The sequence below is a fragment of the Gymnodraco acuticeps genome, unplaced genomic scaffold (genome assembly GCF_902827175.1).
Source record: "Gymnodraco acuticeps unplaced genomic scaffold, fGymAcu1.1, whole genome shotgun sequence".
NCBI lineage: Eukaryota > Metazoa > Chordata > Actinopteri > Perciformes > Bathydraconidae > Gymnodraco > Gymnodraco acuticeps.
The window spans coordinates 32,722-53,648 of NW_022992197.1; the positions used below are offsets into that span (position 1 = coordinate 32,722).

General features: G+C 47.8%; 1 protein-coding gene across 1 annotated transcript in view; it reads right to left on the reverse strand.

Annotated features, from left to right (window-relative positions):
• Positions 1-20,927, reverse strand: part of LOC117539376 (titin-like) — a gene marked incomplete at its 5' end in the record, with an annotated part of 161,649 nt that overhangs the window by 31,733 nt on the left and 108,989 nt on the right. The window contains 10 exon segments of the mRNA XM_034205527.1: positions 48-347; positions 459-609; positions 713-864; positions 996-1,295; positions 1,397-1,684; positions 1,900-2,196; positions 2,298-2,600; positions 2,704-3,291; positions 3,400-3,696; positions 3,792-20,882. Coding sequence (XP_034061418.1) covers positions 48-347; positions 459-609; positions 713-864; positions 996-1,295; positions 1,397-1,684; positions 1,900-2,196; positions 2,298-2,600; positions 2,704-3,291; positions 3,400-3,696; positions 3,792-20,882 — 19,767 coding nt within the window.

Consider the following 20,927-nt stretch of genomic DNA (forward strand, 5'->3'; position numbering starts at 1 on the left):
ATGTTTTTTGTTGTCAATAACATGCAGGGATCTACAAGAATACGAACCCAAGATATCCTTGGCTTGAAGGGGCTGGTACATTTTGATGTCTTCTCCTTTGCCCTTGCAGTTGACAGCAGAGACTCTGAAGAAGTAGTATGCTCCAGGTTTGAGGTGAGACACCACGTACTCGCAGGCCTTGACCTGCGGGTTGACGATGGCCCATTCTTTCTCCTCTGAATTCAACATTTCCAAAAGGTAGTGTGTGATTTCACTTCCGCCATCATAGACGGGCTTCTCCCAGCCCAGGGTGATGGAGCTCTTTGTGGAGTCCACCACACGCAGCTTGGATGGCTCACCAGGAAGATCTGAGGAAGACAAAAGGGATGAATGAAGAATGTTGTCAGCAATAAAGACCTTAACAATTAAGAAGTCTTCAAATGTAACTTCGTAATGCAAAGTTACAATAATAAGCGTACCGATTGGGTCGTAGGCCTTGTGGAGGTCAGAGCCATCAGAGTAGTTTCCTGCTCCGGCCTTGTTGACAGCACAAACTCTGTACTGGTACTCGTTGTTCTCCGTCAGGTTGGTGACTTTCTGCCTGGTGTCTCTGATGGTGTCCTTCACCACCTTTGCCAAGAAAAAACAAAGTTAGGATCCTCACACACGGCAGTTATTCATTTGGCTTTTACACTTCAGTGCAAAATGTGTAAATGTAGGTCGGCAAACAAACCTTGAACCACTGCAGACTCTTCTTCTCCCTCTTTTCTAAGTAGTATCCGTCAATGTCGCTGCCTCCATCCACTGCTGGTCTTTCCCAGATCACGGTCATGGTGGACTTGGTGATAATGGTCACTTTAGGCTTGGATGGCTCGCTAGGAGGAACTGTACAAAATCAAAATGTTCAGGTTAGATGAAGTGAAATGCTTCTCTTCAAATTGTAGTTTGGCACTAAAAATAACATCAAATAATTCATACATTGAACATCAGTTGTGTTTTTTATTCTGTTTCCTTACCAAATGCGTTCTTTGCAACGATAGGTTCGGACTCCAGTGCGTCTCCGATGCCGTACTTGTTGACTCCACGGACTCGGAAGATGTACTCATTTCCTTCGATGAGTCTGGGCACGTTAACAATGCAGTCTACCAGTTTCTCTGAGACAATGGACCACATGATCCTGCTGGTCTCCCTCTTCTCCACAATATAATGTGACACCATGGCACCGCCCTCATCGGAAGGAGGACACCACATGATGGTGGCAGTGTTGGCTGTCACCTTCTTAAACTCAATCTCGCCATCAGGGGGGCCTGGCTTGTCTGGATGGTGAAAGGACATATTCGTGCATGTTATGGTCAAAACAGTATTTAAATAAATGTTATACCACATTCATGGTTATAGTTTTTAAATGTCTAAATACCTTGAATGAGCAGCCTAACAATGGCGAAGGCAGATCCCATGGAGTTCTTTACCCGGACCTCATAGGTTCCAGAGTTCAAACGAGTGGTGTCATTCAGGAACAGACTGGTGGACTCAAATGTGTGTTTGAAGGTGAGCTGGCTGGTCGGTGCAAGCTCCCTGCCATCCTTAAACCACTCAATTGTGGGAGCAGGTTTGGCTATGATGTTAAACGTGAGCTCCACATTGGACTCAGCCCTGTACTTGACCTCACTGGAGTACTCTTGAGGTATTTCAATCTCTGGGGCACCTGGATAAATCAAAATACAGGTATGTGAGTTCAAATAAGGATGCATGTAGTATATATATATAGAGAGAAAATAGCAAGGATTGTTGCCTGTTCTGTTCAAATATGATATCTATTTTAATTTGTGTCACAATTCTTAACACATATATTCCCTTGCACTAAATGTGATAGCAAACCACAGGAGTAAAATGCTAAATAATAAATAAATAAAGACCTACCATAGGTATCCACGCATGTGGCTGGTCCAACCACCATGGATGGGTTGCTCACTGAACCGACGGCATTCTTGGCCATGACTCTGAACTCGTACGTCTCGTCCTGGGTGAGGCCGGTCACAGTGTAGCGGGTGTCTGTGACATTGGTGAGGTTAGCCTTGGACCACCTGGCATTAACGCCTTCTTTCTTCTCAATGATGTATCCATTAATGGAGGATCCGCCATCATAGTTGGGCTTGTGCCAGGCCAGGCTAATGGAGTGCTTGGTGATGTCACTAATGCGAAGGTTGATGGGTGGCTCTGCAGGAACACACAATAACAACCCATAGTAAGAAACTGTTGCTCATGACTCCAATCAGATGTTCTTGAATATTAGAGACATGTTATTATGTTCCGCTCACCACAGGCATCAATGGCCAGCACTGCATCAGAAACCTTGCTGAAGGGGCTGTTTCCTGCAGCGTTCTCTGCTGCTACCTTGAACTCATAGATGAGTCCCGCACTGATGTCGGTGACCTTGTAGTGTGCGGCACGGATCACCATTTTGTTGACTTTCTGCCAGAGAATGCTGTTCCTGTCTTTCATCTGGAGATGGTAGCCAAACACATGGCTGCCACCGTCTGACTTAGGCTCATTCCAGGCGACAGTGACGGTCTCCTTGGTAACAGCAGTGATCTCTGGAGTCGATGGAGCTTCAGGTATAGCTGTGAGGTAACAGTCACAGTTGAAGAGGGTTAATGTCATAAAAGAGAAGAAATGTGTACAAAAGAATCACGTGACACACAACATGGAAGCAAAGTGACTTACTGTAAGGAAGGTTGACAGCAACAGTTTCTGAGTCAATGTGCTCACTGATGCCATATTTGTTTTCAGCTCTGACCCTGAACTGGTACGCTAGACCAGTGGTCAGCTTCATGATCTTCATGGTGCAGCGAGCCACAGCAGAAGACACTTCCACCCAGTTGGCTGAGGTTACCTCTTTCTTCAGGATGACGTAGTTGGTGATAGGGCTGCCACCTTCATATGCTGGTGGGAGCCACTCCAGGCTCACGCTGTCCTCTGTGATGTCAAACATCTGCACAGGTCCAATTGGAGCACTGGGGCGGTCCAGAACAACAATATTTAAGAATGATTTTGTGGTTCCATTGGAGTTGGAGGCAATGATATCGTAGCGTCCTGAGTCTCCAGCAATGCTCTCGCGCAAAGTGATCTTGATGCTGTCAGGGGTGACTTCAGAGTTGAACCTCATGGTTGATTTGAGCAACACGTTGTCTTTCGACAGGGAGACTTTAGGCAAAGGCCGGCCTGTCAGTGGGATCTCACACTTGAGGTTGGAGCCGGCTCTTACATACACTGTGTTGTGTGGGAAGTCATTCATGTTCATCTCAGGAGATTCTGGAGCAAAAAAGGAACAAGGAGAGATGAAACAAGGGAAGCAAATCCTGGTTAAATGCCTTTATCGGCTGACTGTTATTTCTTGAATCTGAAAAATCAGTTACTTACCGAGCTGGTCCTTGAGCACCACTGGGGTGAGCATTTCCTTGATATCACTGAAGCCAGCGTGGTTCTCTGCTCTGACTCTGAAGAAGTACTCAGCATTCTCCCTCAGACCAAACACTGTGAAGTGGATCAACTTGGTCACACCACACTTAACCCACTTCTCCTGGCCTTTCTCCAGAGCTTCCACCAGGTACCCAGTGATTCTGCTTCCTCCGTCGTGATCTGGTTTGGCCCAAGCCAGGGCCACACTCTCCTTGGTCACATCAGTTGCACCTAGCTTTGGTGGTGGACTTGGTTTTTCTGGGTACAGAGAACAGCATGTGTTTTATTTCAACATTCTGGTATAATGTTGTGACAGTGCGAATCAATAATCTTCCTGATTTTAAATTAATTACCTGTGATCTTTGTTCCTTCCTTGGTTTCAGCAGAGACACCAACACCATAATCGTTCTCGCCTGTCACTCTGAAGTAGAATACTCCTCCCTCCTGTATGTCCGACACCTTGTATGTAAGTCTGTGGCATGTGTCAGTCAACCTGGTCCAGCCCTTCTTGCTTGCCTCACGGAAATCAACAAGGTAGTTCTTGACTGGTCCTCCTCCCTCATTCTCGGGAGTGTCCCAGGTGACAGAAGCAGAGGTTCTGGTCACATCCTTGACCTCCAAATGGCAAGGAGGTCCTGGGGAATCTAGGACTCTGACATTGAGGGTCAAAGAGGCATTTCCAGATACGCTTGACAAGGTGATGACGTATTTGCCAGAGTCGTAGCGAGTTGCTTTCTCTAAGGTGATGGAGGTGAAGGTGTCTGTGGTGTCAATGACAGCACGAACTCTAAGGTCAACATCAGCCTTAGACCATGAAACACTTGGGATGGGTTTGCCTCTGAAAGGCACTTTCATGGTGAATGAGCTACCATCCTTAACAATAAGGGTCTTCCTCATCTCATTGCTGATTTCAAAGATTGGCTCCTCCTCTCTTTCTTTGGCGACCTGTGAGTCTGTCTCGGCACTGTTCTCACTGGCTCCAATCTTGTTAATGGATTTGACAACAAACACATATTCAGTTCCAGGTGTCAATCCCCCCACTGAGAACTCTGTGTTCTTGGTATTATGGACTCCAACCATCCATTCATCATCAGAAGACTTCCTGTATTTGATTTTGTAACCTGTCACAGGTGCTCCACCATCAAACAGTGGCTTATTCCAAGACAGGGTGACTGTTGTCTTTGAAGAGTCGATGATCTTAGGCTTGGCAGGAGGAGAGGGCAGGAACTGTGGATCTTCAGCTTTGGTGAGTGGGCAAGTGGTGCTGGAAGCACTGAGGCCTGCGGAGTTCTCTGCAAACACTCTGTACTCATACTCACAGCCATTACGAAGGTTTCCGGCCTTGACTCTAAGGTCATAAACAGGTTTCTTGTTGACACGGCACCAGCGAAGGCCAGTCTTCTCTCTCTTTTCAATGACATAGCCAGAGATAGAACTGCCACCATCAGAAGTTGGCCTTTCCCAACAGATGGTCATTGCCTCACTGGTAACTGAGGTGACTTGAACATTAGTGGGAGCTGCAGGAACAGTGAATGGATCAATGGCCTTTGTTGGCTCACTCTCCATGGGCTCACCATCCCCATATTTGTTGACTCCCCTAACTCTGAAGATGTACTCATTTCCTCTGAGCAGCTTGGTCACTTTACAAGTTGTTGCCTTCATGTCAGCATAGACAAGTGTCCAGGCAAGGCGACTGGTCTCGCGTTTCTCAACAATGTAGTGCATGATTTCAGCCCCACCGTTCTCCTGAGGGGGACCCCACATTATGGTGCACTTCTCTGCTGTGAGGCCAGACACTGACAATGGTCCTGAAGCAGGTCCAGGTATGTCCAGTACCTTAAAGTTGATAGCCACTGCCCTGGTTCCTGCCACATTGTGCAGAGACAAGACATACTGGCCGGAGTCCCTCCTGATAGCATCTCTGACTATCAGTGTGGTTGCGAAGTTGGTGGAAGTGATTTCACATCTGGCCTTGGCCTCAATCTCCTTTCCATCCTTATACCAGGTGACAACAGGGAGTGGACGGCCAGAGATTTCAGCATCAATTCGAATGATATCTCCAGCCTTAACGACAACCAGCTGTCTGAGCTTATCTTCCAGGATAATAGTGGGAGGGTCTACATCATCCTTGACTGTGACAGGACCAGTGCTCTCTGAGGGATCACTCAACAGCTCTGCAGAATTCTTAGCGATGACATGGAAGTCATATTGGACATCTTCTGTGAGGCCTGTGACATCGAAGTAGGTGTCTTGCAGGTTGGTGAAGTTGCATTTAAGCCAGCGGCCATTGGGAAGTTCTCTATGCTCAACAATGTAGCCAGTTATCTTCACTCCACCATCATACTCAGGCTTCTCCCAGAAGAGGGACACTGAGGTCCTGGTAATGTTGGTGACTCTAAGGTTATGAGGAGATTCACATGGATCCCTGGCTGCTACAGGTTCACAGGCTTTAGTACATGGACCAATTCCAGCAATGTTCTCAGCATAGACTCTGAACTGATAAAACAGGCCTTCTTCAATGCCTGTCATCTTAAACTGGTTCTCAGCCAGCAGACCTCTGTTGACCTTGGTCCACAGGATGCTGCTTTGGTCTTTGCATTCGATGTGATAACCAGTTACAGGGCTGCCACCATCACTGGCAGGTCTGCCCCATTCCACAAGCATGCCATACTTGGTGGCATGGGAAACACGGACGTTGGTAGGAGTGCCAGGAGGCTCGAAGGGATACTGAGCAACAACGGGAGCAGAGTCAATTGCTGAACTCTTGCCATAACGGTTCTCAGCTGCAATACGGAACTGATACTCTGTTCCCTGATTGAGACGATTGACCTTGATTGAAGTCCTGGCTACTGTGGCTGAGACAATCTGCCATGCAATGGTGGTAGTGTCTTTCTTCTCCACTACATAGTTGTTGATTTGGCATCCTCCGTCATAGGTTGGAGCATCCCAAGACAGATTGATGAAGTCAGCACTCACCTCATCAAACTTAATGTTGCTGGGTGGGCCAGGTTTGTCCAGAATTACAACAGAGGTTTCAGCTGTCTTTGTGCCAACTGAGTTTGTCAGAGTGATCTCATACTTTCCTACATCCTCCTTGGTTGCATCCTTGATGATAATCTTGGATGAGGTCTTGGAATTAAGAACATTTACCCTGGTTGTCTGCTTAAGCACATGGCCATCCTTCTTCCAGGACACCTCAGGCTGAGGTCTGCCTCTGAATGGAACATCAATCTTCAAGTCGTCACCTGCTCTTACACTGTATGTGTCGTACAACTGGCTAATGAAGGGCTTTGTGGTCATGTCCTTCAACAAGACAGGGTTGGCCAGAGGCTTGGCATCACTCTTTCCCTTATCATTCACAGCAGTAACCCTGAATGAGTATTCCTCTCCAGTTGTGAGACCTCCAATAGTAGCTTCCAGTGCTTTGGCTTCACTGCACACAGTCCATTTGTCATCTCCCTTGGGCTGCATCTCCACCATAAAGCTTGTTATCTTGCTGCCTCCATCATGATCAGGTTTCTCCCATGAAAGAGTGACGGTATGACGGGTTACATCAACCAGGACAATCTTGCCAGGGGGCAAAGGAGCCTCAGCAACCTTGACTTGATCTGTGGATGCAGGCAAACCTACTCCCAGCTCATTCACAGCCAAAACTCGGAAATAGTATCGACCTCCCTCCTGAAGGTCGGGAATAAGGTACGAGTTCCTCACACAGTTGGTGCAAATACTGGTGAAAGCCATTCTCTTCTGCTCTCTCTTCTCCACAATATAATGTGATATCTTAGCCCCACCATCAATAAGAGGAGGTTCCCAGGAGATGGAGACTGAATTTCTCTTGACATCCTTAATCCCCAGGTTGGTAGGAGCACTGGGAGAGTCTAGGACTCTGACATTGATGAAGGCTGATTTAGAGCCACTGAGATTCTCAAGGGTCAGTACATATTTGCCGGTATCAAATCTATCGACATTTTCAATCACCAGCATTGTGTAAGAGCTTGTGACATCAATCTGGGCACGCTCATTCAAAACTCCATCAGCCTTTGACCATTTGACTTCAGGCTCAGGTTTTCCTCTGATTGGCACAAACAGGCGCAAGGTGGCGGTGGCCCGAACATTGACCATCTTCCTCAGATCAGCATCAAGTTCAATCTCAGGAGCCTCCAGCTTCTCTGCAGCAATCACAGAACCTGGTAGGTCCACATGCTCGCCTACTCCCTCACAGTTGACAGCACAGATGCGGAAGTTGTACTCTGCATTCTCCTTAAGGTGCTTTATGGTGAAGTTGGTGGCCTGAACACCACTGTGTGGTGTGGAAGTGACCCATTCATCATCTGCTGCCTCCTTCATTTCCACAACATATCCGCTGATTTGTGCTCCACCATCATAGATAGGCCTGAACCAGGACAAAGAGACTGTGGTGCTCGAATTATCTGTGACTTTGGGGTTATTTGGACATCCCGGTGGATAAATGGCATCACACGCTTTGATGTATTCAGATGGTGCACTAGGCTTTCCAACACCAGCAGCATTTTCAGCTGAGACCCTAAACTCATAAGAGTGTCCTTCTCCGAGGCCACTGCATCTAAATCTCAGGTCAGTCAGCCTCTTTTTGTTGCACTTGGTCCACCTGATGCCATCCTTATCACGTTTTTCAAGCACATAACCATCAATCTCAGATCCTCCGTTATTCTCTGGTCTCTCCCATGTTAGCACGATGGAGTCCCTAGCGATAACGCTTGGTTCTGGGGTGGACGGGGCGCTGGGAGTGGTGAAGGGGTTACGAGCAATGACAGGCGCAGATTCCAAAGGATCCCCAATACCATATTTATTCACAGCAGTGACTCTGAAGATGTATTCATTGCCAGGCAGCAGTTTTGTGACTTTGTAGCTGATAGCCTGGATCATGGGCTCAACCATGGTCCATGACAAGCGACTGGTCTCTCTCTTCTCAATGATGTAGTGAGAGATGCTGGCTCCACCATCATGTGAGGGATGGCTCCAGTGCAGATAACATTTCTCAGATGTGACCCCTTTGACTTCTAGCGGGCCATCTGGAGGACCAGGTCTATCCAGAACTTTAACATTAACTGGGATCATCTTGATTCCACCCACATTGACCAGTTTGAGGACAAAGTGCCCACCGTCCACTCTGATGCATTCCTTGACTGTGAGGATGGTACGGGTGATTGTGGTCTTGACCTCCATTCTTGGGGTGGTTTGGTCAATCTCCTTTCCTTCCTTTAACCAAGAGATTTCCGGCAGAGGCTTGCCAGTGTAGTCAGCATCGATAATAAATGTTTCTCCAGCCCTAACAACAGTCAGATCCTTGAATTTAGAATCCAAGATGGCCTCTGGTGCCTCAATTTCATCTTTAGCTGTAATTTCTCCTGTGCTCTCAGAAGGACGGCTATAAATGCCAGCAGCGTTCCTTGCAACGACTCTGAACTCGTAAACACAGTCCTCAGTGAGGCCAGTGATAATGTAATTGGTATCAATGATGTTGGTGAAGCTGGCCTTCATCCAGCGGGTATCTGGGTGCTTCCTCCTCTCGATGAAATAGCCAGTGATTGCACTGCCTCCATCATACTGAGGCCTGGTCCACTGAAGTGCCACATGATTTCTGGTTATATCAATGGCCTCAGGAGTGCCTGGTGGGTCACAGGGATCCCTGGCTACTGTGCACTCAGAGACCTTGCTAGCTGGGCTGACTCCAGCAATGTTCTCAGCATAGACTTTGAATTCATACTCGATGCCTTCTTCCAGCTCTGTAGTCTTGAAACGTGTGTCTGGGATAAGAAGCTTGTTGAGTTTTGTCCACAAAAGGCTGTTCTTTTCCTTTCTCTCAAGGTGATATCCTAGGATGGGGCTGCCTCCATTGTTGGTGGGGACCTTCCACTCAACAACCATGCTATCCTTGGTTGCAGCAGAAATAATTGGTGTTCCTGGGGCAGCAGGCTCACTGAATGGATACTGAGCAATAACGTTGGGAGAGAGAATGGCAGAACTCTTTCCATATCTATTCTCAGCAGACACTCTGAATTGATACTCAATTCCAGTCTTCAAATTGGTGACTTTGATGGTGGACCTGGCAATAGTAGCAGACACAATCTGCCATGCTGTTGTTGTGGTGTCTTTCTTCTCCACAATGTAGTTGTTGATCTGACAGCCTCCAGTATACACTGGTGGCTCCCAGGAGATAAGAACATAATTAGAGCTCACCTCCTCAACCTTTACAGGGCCTGTGGGTGGGCCAGGCTTTTCAAGAATAACGACAGTCATCTCCTCCTTAGCTGTTCCGAGACTGCTGGTTGCTGTGATTGTGTATTTACCAGAGTCCTCCCTATTTGCCTCCTTGATGCACAGCTTGGTAGATGTGGGTGTGCTGGTTACATTTAATCTGGTTGTCTCCTTAAGAGCCTTCCCATCCTTACTCCATTCGACCTTCGGGGCAGGACGTCCAATCACTGGAATCTCAATCTTCAGATCCTCACCAGTCTGTAAACTGAATGTGTCGGTTGACATCGTGAACCCGGGCAGGACAGTTACATCTTTGGCTGTGACGGGGGCAGCGAGAGGCCTGGGGTCACTTTTGCCCTTCTCATTGAAAGCTGTCACTCTAAACAGGTACTCGTGGCCTGAACTAAGACCTAGGACAGTGCCCTCGCAAGTTTTGGTTGTGGCGGCCACTACCCATTCCTCTGAACCCACAGGCTGCATTTCAATGTAGTAGCCATTAATTCTGCTGCCTCCATCATGGACTGGCTTCTCCCAGGAGAAAGAGGCAGAGGTTTTGGTCACTTCAGTCAAAGTGACCTTACCCACTGATAGTGGAGGCTCTGAGGTCTTAACTGCATGTTCGGTCTCAACTGCCTCTCCCACGCCAAACTCGTTCTCTGCTAAGATTCTGAAATAGTAGATAGTTCCCTCAGTAAGACCTGTGATACGATAGCTTGTTTTTGTGCACTTGTTCTCCACGTTAGAGTAAACAATCCTGTTGGACTCACGCTTCTCAACCAGGTAATTCTTGATTCTTGCACCGCCATCAATAAGAGGAGGCTCCCATGTGAGGGTGACACTTTCCCTCTTAATGTCTTTTACTGTCAGATTCACTGGGGCACCTGGAGTGTCCAGAACTTTGACAGCAACAAAGGCAGATTTGGTGCCAGCACTATTTTCCAAGTTGAGGATGTATTTTCCAGCATCATATCTGTCACAGATGTCAATGGTTAGCAGTGTTTGTTCTTCACCAGTGTCTATCTGAGCTTTAGAGGTCAGTTCTCCGCCATCCTTGGCCCAGCTGATCTCCGGAGTAGGACGACCCTTGAATGGTATGCAGATTCTCATTGAGCCTCCTGCACGGACAACTATTCCCTTCCTGAGCACTGCATCCAGAATCACCTCTGGAGGATCAATCTTATCTAAAGGTTTAACGACACCCTCAATCTCTGTGGGCTCACCAACACCAAGCTTATTGATAGCACATATGCGCACCTTGTACTCCTGGTGCTCAATCAACTTGGTGATGGTCAACTTGGGATCCTTAACTCCAGAGGGTGGGGTGCATAAGCTCCATTCCTCCTCCTCAGCCTTGGTTATTTCCACAGCGTATCCTTGAATCTCACAACCACCATCATAGATAGGACGGTGCCAAGCCAGACTGATGGTGTCCTTAGTAGTGCTGACCACATGGGCGTTGGAAGGACAGCCCGGTTCAAAGCTTGGGTCACAGGCTTTCGTGTAGGGTAAAGGTGGGCTAGGCTTACCCACTCCAGCTGCGTTCTCAGCAGATACCATGAACTCATATTCATGGTCCTCAGTCAGACCAGTTACTCTGAAACGCAGGTCTGTCACTCTGCGCTTGTTGCACTTGGTCCACCTCACTCCAGCTCTGTCTCTTTTCTCAACAATGTAACCAACAATCTCACTGCCTCCATTGCTCTCGGGGCGGTTCCAGCAGACGGTCATGGAGTCCCTGGTAATGTTAGTGATCTCAAGCTCCTGAGGTGAGCTAGGGGTAACGAACGGATTTCTCATGATAACTGGCACTGATTCAAGAGGCTCACCCAAGCCATATTTATTGACAGCCATGACTCTGAAGATGTACTCATTGCCCTTCAACAGTTTGGTAACCTTGAACATGGTAGCACCACAGTCACTGGAAACAACAGTCCATGCCAGGCGGCTGGTTTCTCTCTTCTGAATGACATAGGTAGAAATGCCAGCTCCTCCATCATGCCTGGGTGGCAGCCATGACAGTGAGCACTTCTCCTCTGTGGCATTGCTGACAGTAAGAGGTCCCTCTGGTGGGCCGGGTCTGTCCAGGACCTTCACACTGAATGGGACAGTCTTTGATCCAGCCACATTAGTCAGAACAAGTGTGTACTGTCCACCATCCACTCTAATGGCATCCTTCACAGCAAGCAAAGCCTTAAAGTCTGTGTTTTTGATCTCAGCTCTTGATGAGTTTTCAACTTCAACAGATCCCTTGAACCACTGAGCTGTGGGGATGGGCTTTCCTCCAACACTTGCCTCCAGATTGAAATTCTCTCCAGCATTGATAACAATTGTCTGGTTGTACATAGAATCAGTCTCATACTTGGGTGGGTCGACTTCATCCTTGGCTGTGATGGATCCCGTGCTTTCAGAGGGCTTGCTGATAGCACCAGCTCCATTCCTTGCAATTATTCTGAAATCATATTTGTTGTCTTCTGTCAGGCCACTAACTGTAAATTCGTAGTCAAGGACGTTTGCAAAGCTGGCCTTCATCCACTTTCCTTCGGGAAGGTCACGCTTCTCCACTACGTAGCCAGTAATTAAGCTTCCGCCATTATACTCTGGAGCTGTCCACCTCAGCTTCACTGAGTGCCTGGTCACAATCACAGCCTCAGGGCGGCCAGGAGGATAACATGGGTCACGAGCTACATAAACCTCAGAGACTTTGCTGCATTTTCCAATGCCAACAATATTCTCAGCATAGACTCTGTACTCATACTCAATGCCTTCTTCAAGAGGAGTAGATTTGTACCTGCAGTCTTGGATTAGCATTTTGTTGATCTTGGTCCAAAGAATGCTGTTCTTCTCCTTTCTCTCCAGATGGTATCCCAAGATGGCACTGCCTCCATCAGTTGGAGGTTTGTGCCACTCAACCACCATAAAGTCTTTAGAGTACAAAGACACAAATGGTGTTCCTGGTGGTCCAGGCTCCTGGAACGGATACTGTGCCAAAACAGGCTCTGAATCAATTGCATAGCTCTTTCCATATTTATTCTCAGCATAGATTCGGAACTGATATTCACTGCCTGTTTTCAGATTGGCCACTTTTAGACTCGTTCTGGCCACAGTTGCTGAAACAACAACCCAGTTGGTTGTGGTTGTGTCTCTCTTCTCAACCACATAGTTGGAGATTGGGCAGCCACCTGTATATGTAGGAGGTTCCCAGGTCAGAGTTAAACTCTCAGCACTGACATCCTCCAATTTTACAGGGCCTGTTGCTGGGCCAGGTTTGTCCAGGGTTATCACTTCAATAGTGGCATCCTTGGAAGCCATGGCATTGGCAATATTGATGCTGTACATGCCTCCATCATCCCTTGTTGCATCTTTTATGGTGAGAGTGGTGGTGCGTGCAGAGTCAGTGATATTGACTCTGGTGGTCTGCTTAAGGGCTGCTCCATCCTTGGTCCAAGTGATGGTAGGCTTTGGGTGACCAGCAGTTGGGACCTCTATCTTGAGGTCATAACCCACCTGGACACTGTAGGTGCTCATTTTGGGTCTAACAGAAGGCTCAATCACAAGGTCCTTAGCTAAAACAGTCTGAGCCAGTTGTCTGGCATCACTTTTGCCCTTGTCATTTACGGCAATCACTCTAAACATGTACTCCTCTCCCTTGCGAAGGTTTGTTACTACAGTCTCCAGTGACTTTCCACTAGCACACAGAGACCAAGCTTCACTATCCTTAGCTGACATTTCGACTTCATAGTAGCTGATTCTACTGCCACCGTCATGTTCAGGCTTCTCCCAGGTGAGAGTTACAGTTTTAGAAGTGACATCAACAACACTGACTTTACCAGGGGGCTGAGGCTTCTCGGATATCTTAACTGGCTCTATAGTTTTAGCAGGGAGACCCACACCATATTCATTCTCAGCCACGACTCTGAAGAAGAAGATTCCACCCTCTGGAAGTGGCTCAACTTTCCAGGTCATCTTGTTGCAGGTTGTGATGGTAGAATAGACTTTCCTGGTGCTCTCACGCTTCTCAACAAGATAGTGCTTAACCTTTGAACCACCATCCAGAATTGGAGGCTCCCAGGTGAGAGTAACAGAATTCTTGGTAATCTCTTTCACCATGAAGTTAGCTGGTGGACCAGGTGAGTCCAGGACTCTGACACTAATGAATACTGACTTCACTCCACTGGCATTTTCTGCAGTCAGTGTGTACTTGCCAGTATCAAATCTGTCAACATTATCAATGACAAGTGAAGCATAGTTGCCTGTATTGTCAATCATGGCAGTCTCCTTAATCTCGCCCTCAGCCTTGCCCCATTTCACCTCAGGAGCTGGACGACCTCTCACAGGAACGAACAGCCTGAGAGTGCTTGCTGATCTTATGTTGATCATCTTTCTCATATCAGTATCAAGGTCAAGATCAGGAGCTTCAAGCTTCTCCTCCAGAAGAATTTTCCCTGGAACGTCAGCATGCTCCCCAACTCCAACTTTGTTGATAGCACACACTCTGAATGTGTATTCGTGCTTCTCCAGAAGCTTTTTTACTGTGAACTTAGTTTCTGTGATTCCAGTTGGAGGAGTGCACATAACCCACTCATCGGATATTTGATTGCAGGCCTCAACAATGTATGCCTGAATCTCACAGCCACCATCATAGATAGGTTTACCCCATGTCAGGGAGACAGTGGACCTGGATGTGTCCATCACCTTGGGGTTGTTTGGTGGGCCTGCTTTGAAGATCGGATCCAATGCCTTGTAATACACTGTTGGTTCACTAGGTGTGCCAACACCTCCAGCATTTTCAGCAGAAACTCTGAATTCATAGCTGTGGTTTTCAAGCAACCCTGTTACTCTAAAGCGGAGCTCACTAACTGTACGCTTGTTGCATCTGGTCCATCTCACACCATCCTTGTCACGTTTCTCAACAACGTATCCCTGGATAGAGTTTCCACCATCACTAGTTGGTCTCTCCCAGGTCACCACCATAGAGTCTTTGGTGATTGTGGAGACTTCTACCTCTTTTGGCGCATTGGGAGTGACAAATGGATTTTTGGCAATCATGGCTTCAGATTCCAGAGGCTCACCAACTCCATATTTGTTGACTGGAATCACTCTAAAGATGTACTCGTTACCAGGAAGTAGTTTTGTGATTTTCAGGTTCAGTGTCTGAACTTTTTGTTCAACTGCTGTCCAAACCAGTCTGCTGGTTTCCCTCCTCTCAACAATGTAATGGGAGATATCGCTTCCTCCATCTTGGAGAGGAGATTTCCAGGCAATGCTGCATTTCTCATTGGTGACCCCATAGATGGAGATAGGGCCATCAGGTGGACCTGGTCTGTCCAGGACCTTGACATTGATGTTTACTGATTTCTCGCCTCCAACATTTTTTACCAGCAAGGTGTACTGACCTCCATCAACACGGATTGCTTCTTTCACAGTTAAGTGAGCTTTAAAGTCTGTGTTCTTGAGCTCTAGGCGTGCTGCTTCAGCCATCTTTTTACCTTCCTTTAGCCAGGTCAATGTGGGCACAGGTTTGCCATAGATGGCAGCCTCAAGACTGAATGTCTCGCCAGCATTTACAACCACAGCCTGGGAGTATTTAGATTCTAATTCGATCTTGGGTGGATCAACCTCATCCCTGGCAGTAATTTCCCCAGTAGTATCAGAGGGCTTGCTGAAGACACCTGCTGAATTCCTGGCGATGACACGGAAGTCATAAACCTGATCTTCAGTAAGTCCTGTGACAACAAATTGTGTGTCAATGACGTTGGCGAAACTGGCCTTCATCCAGCGGCCAGATCCTTCCTTCTTCTCAACCACATAGCCTGTGATCATGATGCCACCATCATACTCAGGTTTTGTCCATCTGAGTGTCACTTGGCTTCTTGTTACAATGACAGCCTCTGGTTTTCCTGGTCTGTCACAAGGATCTCTTGCCACTTGCATTTCACTCAGTTTGCTGGCTTTGCTGAGGCCAACAATGTTCTCGGCATAGATTCTGAATTCATACTCAATACCTTCCTCAAGACCAACGGCCTTATATCTGGTGTCTGGGATTATTTGTTTGTTCTGTTTCACCCACATTAAACTGTTTCTCTCTTTGAGTTCCAAGTGGTAGCCCAGAATTTTGCTTCCACCATCAGTGCTGGGTTTTTCCCATACAACCACCATGCTCTCCTTGGTGGCTGACTGGACCTCAACAGAACTTGGTTGGCTTGGCAATTCAAATGGATACTGAGCAACAATTGTCTCAGAGAGCAGGACTGAGGACTTGCCATATCTGTTCTCTGCAGCAATCCTGAACTGATACTCAATTCCAGTCTTCAGACGGGCTGCCTTGATAGTGGTTCTGGCCACAGTTGCTGACACAATCTGCCAGTTTGTGGTAGATGTATCTCTCTTCTCAACAACGTAATTGTTGATGGCACAACCACCGTCATACTCTGGTTGATTCCAGGACAGGACCACGCTGTCAGCAGTGACTTCATCCAGCTTAATTGGGCCGGTTGGTGGACCAGGCTTATCTAGAACAACTACACTGATGTCTGCGGATGCGTCTCCAACAGCGTTGATCAGTTTGATAGTGTATGTGCCCACATCATCTCTGCAAGCCTCCTTGATAACCAGGTGAAGGTTTTTGTCTGATGCTTCAGCATTAACTCTTGTTGTCTCCTTAAGAGCAATGCCATCTTTGAGCCAAGTTGCTGTAGCCTTGGGACATGCAGCATATGGTACATCTATCTTCAGATCATCTCCTGCTAGCACACTGTATGTGGTGAACACCATTTTGAAGGTTGGTGTGATAACTAGGTCTTTAGCCACCACAGGCACACTAAGAGGACGTGGGTCACTTACTCCCTTTTCATTAGTGGCTGAGATGCGGAACATATACTCCTCTCCCCGTGTGAGGCCAGTTACAACAGCCGAAGCGGTCTTTACCACCATGACCTGGGTCCACTTCTCACTGCCTTTACCCTGCATCTCAACAATATAGCCTGAGATTCTGCTGCCACCGTCGTGGTCAGGTTTTTCCCAAGATAGTGAGACGCTGGAGCTGGTAACTTCAAGAAGGGTAACTTTGCCTGGTGGAAGAGGCTTCTCTGACACTTTAAGTGGTTCAACAGTCTCCACTGGGAGGCCAACGCCGTATTCGTTCTCAGCCAGGATTCTGAAGAAGTACATCTTTCCTTCCTCAAGGTCTCCTATTTTCCAACTAGACTTATGACAGCTAGCACAGACTGTTGAGTAGGCCTTTCTGTTTGACTCACGCTTCTCCACAATGTAGTTGCGAACTCTGGAGCCACCATCAATGAGTGGTGCATCCCAAACGAGGGAAACTGAATCTCTAGTGATCTCTTTGACGATCAGATTCTGAGCGGCTCCAGGAGTGTCGAGCACCCTGACATTAACATAGGCTGTTTTGCTTCCTGAGGCATTCTCTACAGTTACCAGGTATTTGCCTGCATCAAACCTGTCAACATTTTCTACCTGAAGAGTAGTGAATGATGAGGTGATTTCAATGATGGCTTTGTCCAGGGATTCTCCATGCTCCCTCGACCATTTAACTTCAGGCACAGGTCTGCCCTTAATAGGAACAAAGAGTCTGAGTGTGCTACAGGCTCTGATGGCAACAACCTTACGCAGCTCTGCTCCTAGTTCAATCTCTGGAGCAAGCAGTCTGTCTTCAGCCTTGGGGGTTCCAGGAACAGCAGCGGGCTCTCCAACTCCCTCACAATTAGTGGCACATATGTTTATTTTGTAGTCTTGGTTTTCCTTCAAGTTGATAATAGTGAAGGAAGTGGCTGTCCATCCCTTCTTGGGAGTGTGTATTGTCCACTCATCCTCCTCAGGCAGGCAGGTCTCCACAATGTAACCAGTGATTTCAGAACCACCATCATATACAGGCTTGTTCCAGGCAAGGGTGATGGATGATTTGGTTGTGTCCAGCACTCTTGGGTTCCCTGGAGGTCCAGGCTGGAAAATGGTGTCTTCGGCTTTGTAAAATGGACTGGAGGGACTAGGCTGACTTAGACCAGCATTATTTTCTGCAAAAACTCTGAATTCATATTCATGTCCTGGTGTGAGGCCCGAGGCCTTGAAACGCAGGTCAGTGACAGTCCTCTTATTGCATTTCACCCAGCGCATGCCAGTCTTATCCCTTCTCTCAATAATGTAGGTGTTCAATCCGCTGCCTCCATCGTGTTCAGGGCGTTCCCAGCAGACGACCATGGAGTCCCTTGTAATGGTGGTGACTTCAGGCTGCTGTGGGGGGTCGCTGGGGACATAGGGGTTGGTGCAGATGATAGCTTGAGACTCCAGGGGCTCACCCACGCCATATTTGTTAACAGCCATGACTCTGAAGACATATTCATTGCCCTTCAGAAGCTTAGTGACCTTGAACCTGTTTGCCTGAAGTTCCGTGGCCACATTTGTCCATGCCAACCTACTTGTCTCTCGCCTCTGTATGACAAAGTACTCGATCTTGGCGCCGCCATCATGTGATGGATGCAGCCAGTTAAGGACACATTTCTCAGCAGTGACGTCAGTAACAGTGAGGGAGTCTGGTGGTCCGGGTCTGTCCAGCACCTTGACATTGAAGGTGAACTTGGCAAAGCCTGCAGGATTGCTGGCAGTCAGAATAAAGACACCTCCGTCCTTCCTCAGGGAATCTTTGTTTGTAAGAACTGTGTGGAAATCAGTTGACTTTATCTCCAGCTTGCCTGTATCCAAAAGCTCCTTTCCTTCCTTGGTCCATACCAGAGATGGAAGTGGCCTGCCAGTAACATTGGCCTCCAGCTTGAACAACTCTCCTGCCATAACAACAATAGTGCTGCTATACGATGAGTCAACATCAAGCCTGGGTTCTTCCAGGTCATCTCTGCATGTAATTGCCTCCGATGACTGGGATGGAGCACTAAGAGCACCAGCTGAATTTCTGGCAAACACACGGAACTCATAAGTAGCATCTTCAATCAGACCACTGACAGTGTAGATGGTTTCTAGGATGTTGTTGAAGTTGGCTTTGAGCCAGCGTCCGTTGGGCATCTCTCTCTTCTCTACTGTGTATCCAGTGATGGAGAATCCACCATCTCCCTCCGGTCTGGTCCATGACACAGTCACCTCATGTCTGGTGACATTCAGTGCCACAGGTCTGCCTGGTGGGTCGACTGGGTCCAAAGCATACACAGCTTCACAGGGTTTGCTTGGTTTGCTGAGACCGGCCATGTTTTCAGCAGTAACACGATGTTCATATGCAATTCCATCAACAAGTCCGGTTGATTTGAAGATATTTCCAACAACAGGACCTTTGCTAATCCTCTGCCACAGAATGCTGTTTTTCTCTTTTCTGTCGACATGATAGCCAATGAGGACACTGCCTCCATCAGAGGAAGGCTCATTCCAGCTCAGAGTCATTGCATCCTTGTTGAAAGATGTGACCACAGGAGTGCCTGGCTGGCCTGGCACATCAAATGGATAGGCAGCAACCACTTGCTCAGAGACAATGCATGGTCCAATGCCATATCTGTTCTGGGCCTTGACACGGAACTGATATGTTGTTCCAGTGTTGAGTTTGGCTGCCTTGAATGTGGTGCGGATAACTGTTGCTGCCAGCTCCATCCAGGAAGTACCAGTAGTGTCCCTCATTTCAACAATATAGTTGTTGATAGGAACACCTCCGTCATTCTCTGGTGCCTCCCAGGACATGAGAACATAATCACATGAGACTTCCTCCAGCTTGATGGGTCCAGTGGGAGGACCGGGAATGTCGTGGACCAGGACTGTGATTGTCTCAGTCACTGTACCCAGCATGTTCTTTCCAGTCACGGAATACGGGCCTCCATCGCTCCTCTTGATCTCACCGATGTTCAGGATAGTTAATGTTGGTGTGGTTTCAACGTTGATTCTTTGTGTCTCCTTGAGCGCTATTTGTCCCTTCTTCCAGGAAACCACAGGTCTGGGTTTGCCAAGAACAGGAATCTCCACCTTGAGGCGGTCCCTTGCCTTGGCAATGACCGTCTTCTGGTAGATTCCACGCAGGTCAAAGGAAGGAGCTGAAGTCTGCTCTTTGATAATGGCAGGCCTGCTCTCACGTGGGTCGCTCCTGCCTGATGCATTGACGGCCATAATGCGGAATGTATATTCTGCACCCTCGACCAGATCTGTGACAGTGTAATCCAGTGCCTTGATGGCGGCTGAATGGACCCACTCCCCATCTTTCTTCTGGGATTCAATAACGTATCCAGTGATCAAGCTGCCACCATCGTGCAGGGGTTTGGTCCATGACAGGCTGGCGCTGTCAGCTGTCACATCAGTGACGTACAAGTTCTCTGGTGCAGAGGGGGACTGGGACACCCTGATTGGCTCAGGGGATTCAGCGGGTTCGCCTATGCCCAGGTCATTCTCAGCAGAGATACGGAAGTAGTAGTATGCTCCCTCCTCAAGGTCTGTAAACTTGAAGGAACACTTCTGCCACGTAGTGCTGAGCACTGTGTAGGCCTTCTTGGTGGCCGCTCTCTTTTCAATAACGTATCTATGGATCTTAGAACCACCATCGATAATGGGGATTTCCCACTGGAGGGTGATGCTGTTCTTAGTGATCTCTCTAGGTATGACGTTAACTGGTGGTCCTGGTGTGTCCAAAACCTTCACATTAACAAAGCCTGTCTTCTTTCCGGCAACATTCTCAAGGCAAAGGTTGTACTTTCCAGCATCGTATCTGGTGCACTCAGGAACAACCAGGAGGGTGTAGGACTCTGTGGTGTCGATGTGTGCACGTTGTTTCAGGTTGCTATCATCTTTGCTCCAGGTTACTTCAGGAACGGGACGACCTCTAATTGGTACAAACAACCGGATTGAAGCACGGCATCTGACCACCAGGGTTCTCCTGCATTCAGCATCCAGCTCAAAGTCTGGCAGCGACTCTTGGTCCACCAGTTCAGTCACGTTCTCAATCTCTGCAGGCTCACCAACTCCCTCTGAGTTTACAGCGATAATCCTGAAGTAGTATTTCCCTCCTTTCTGAAGTTTGCCAATAACGTATTCTGTAACTTTCACTGGATACGGTGTCTCTACCTCCCAGTCATCATGACCTTCCTTTTTGTACTCAACAGTATATCCATCTACTTCAAGACCGCCATCATAGTGGGGTTTGCCCCAGGCTAAGGAAGCTGTGGTTTTTGTGGTGTCTATGAGTCTGGCGTTGGATGGAGGTCCAGGGGGATCTAATCAACAAGAAAAAGCAGGAGTTAAAAAAAGGGAAAGTAAGT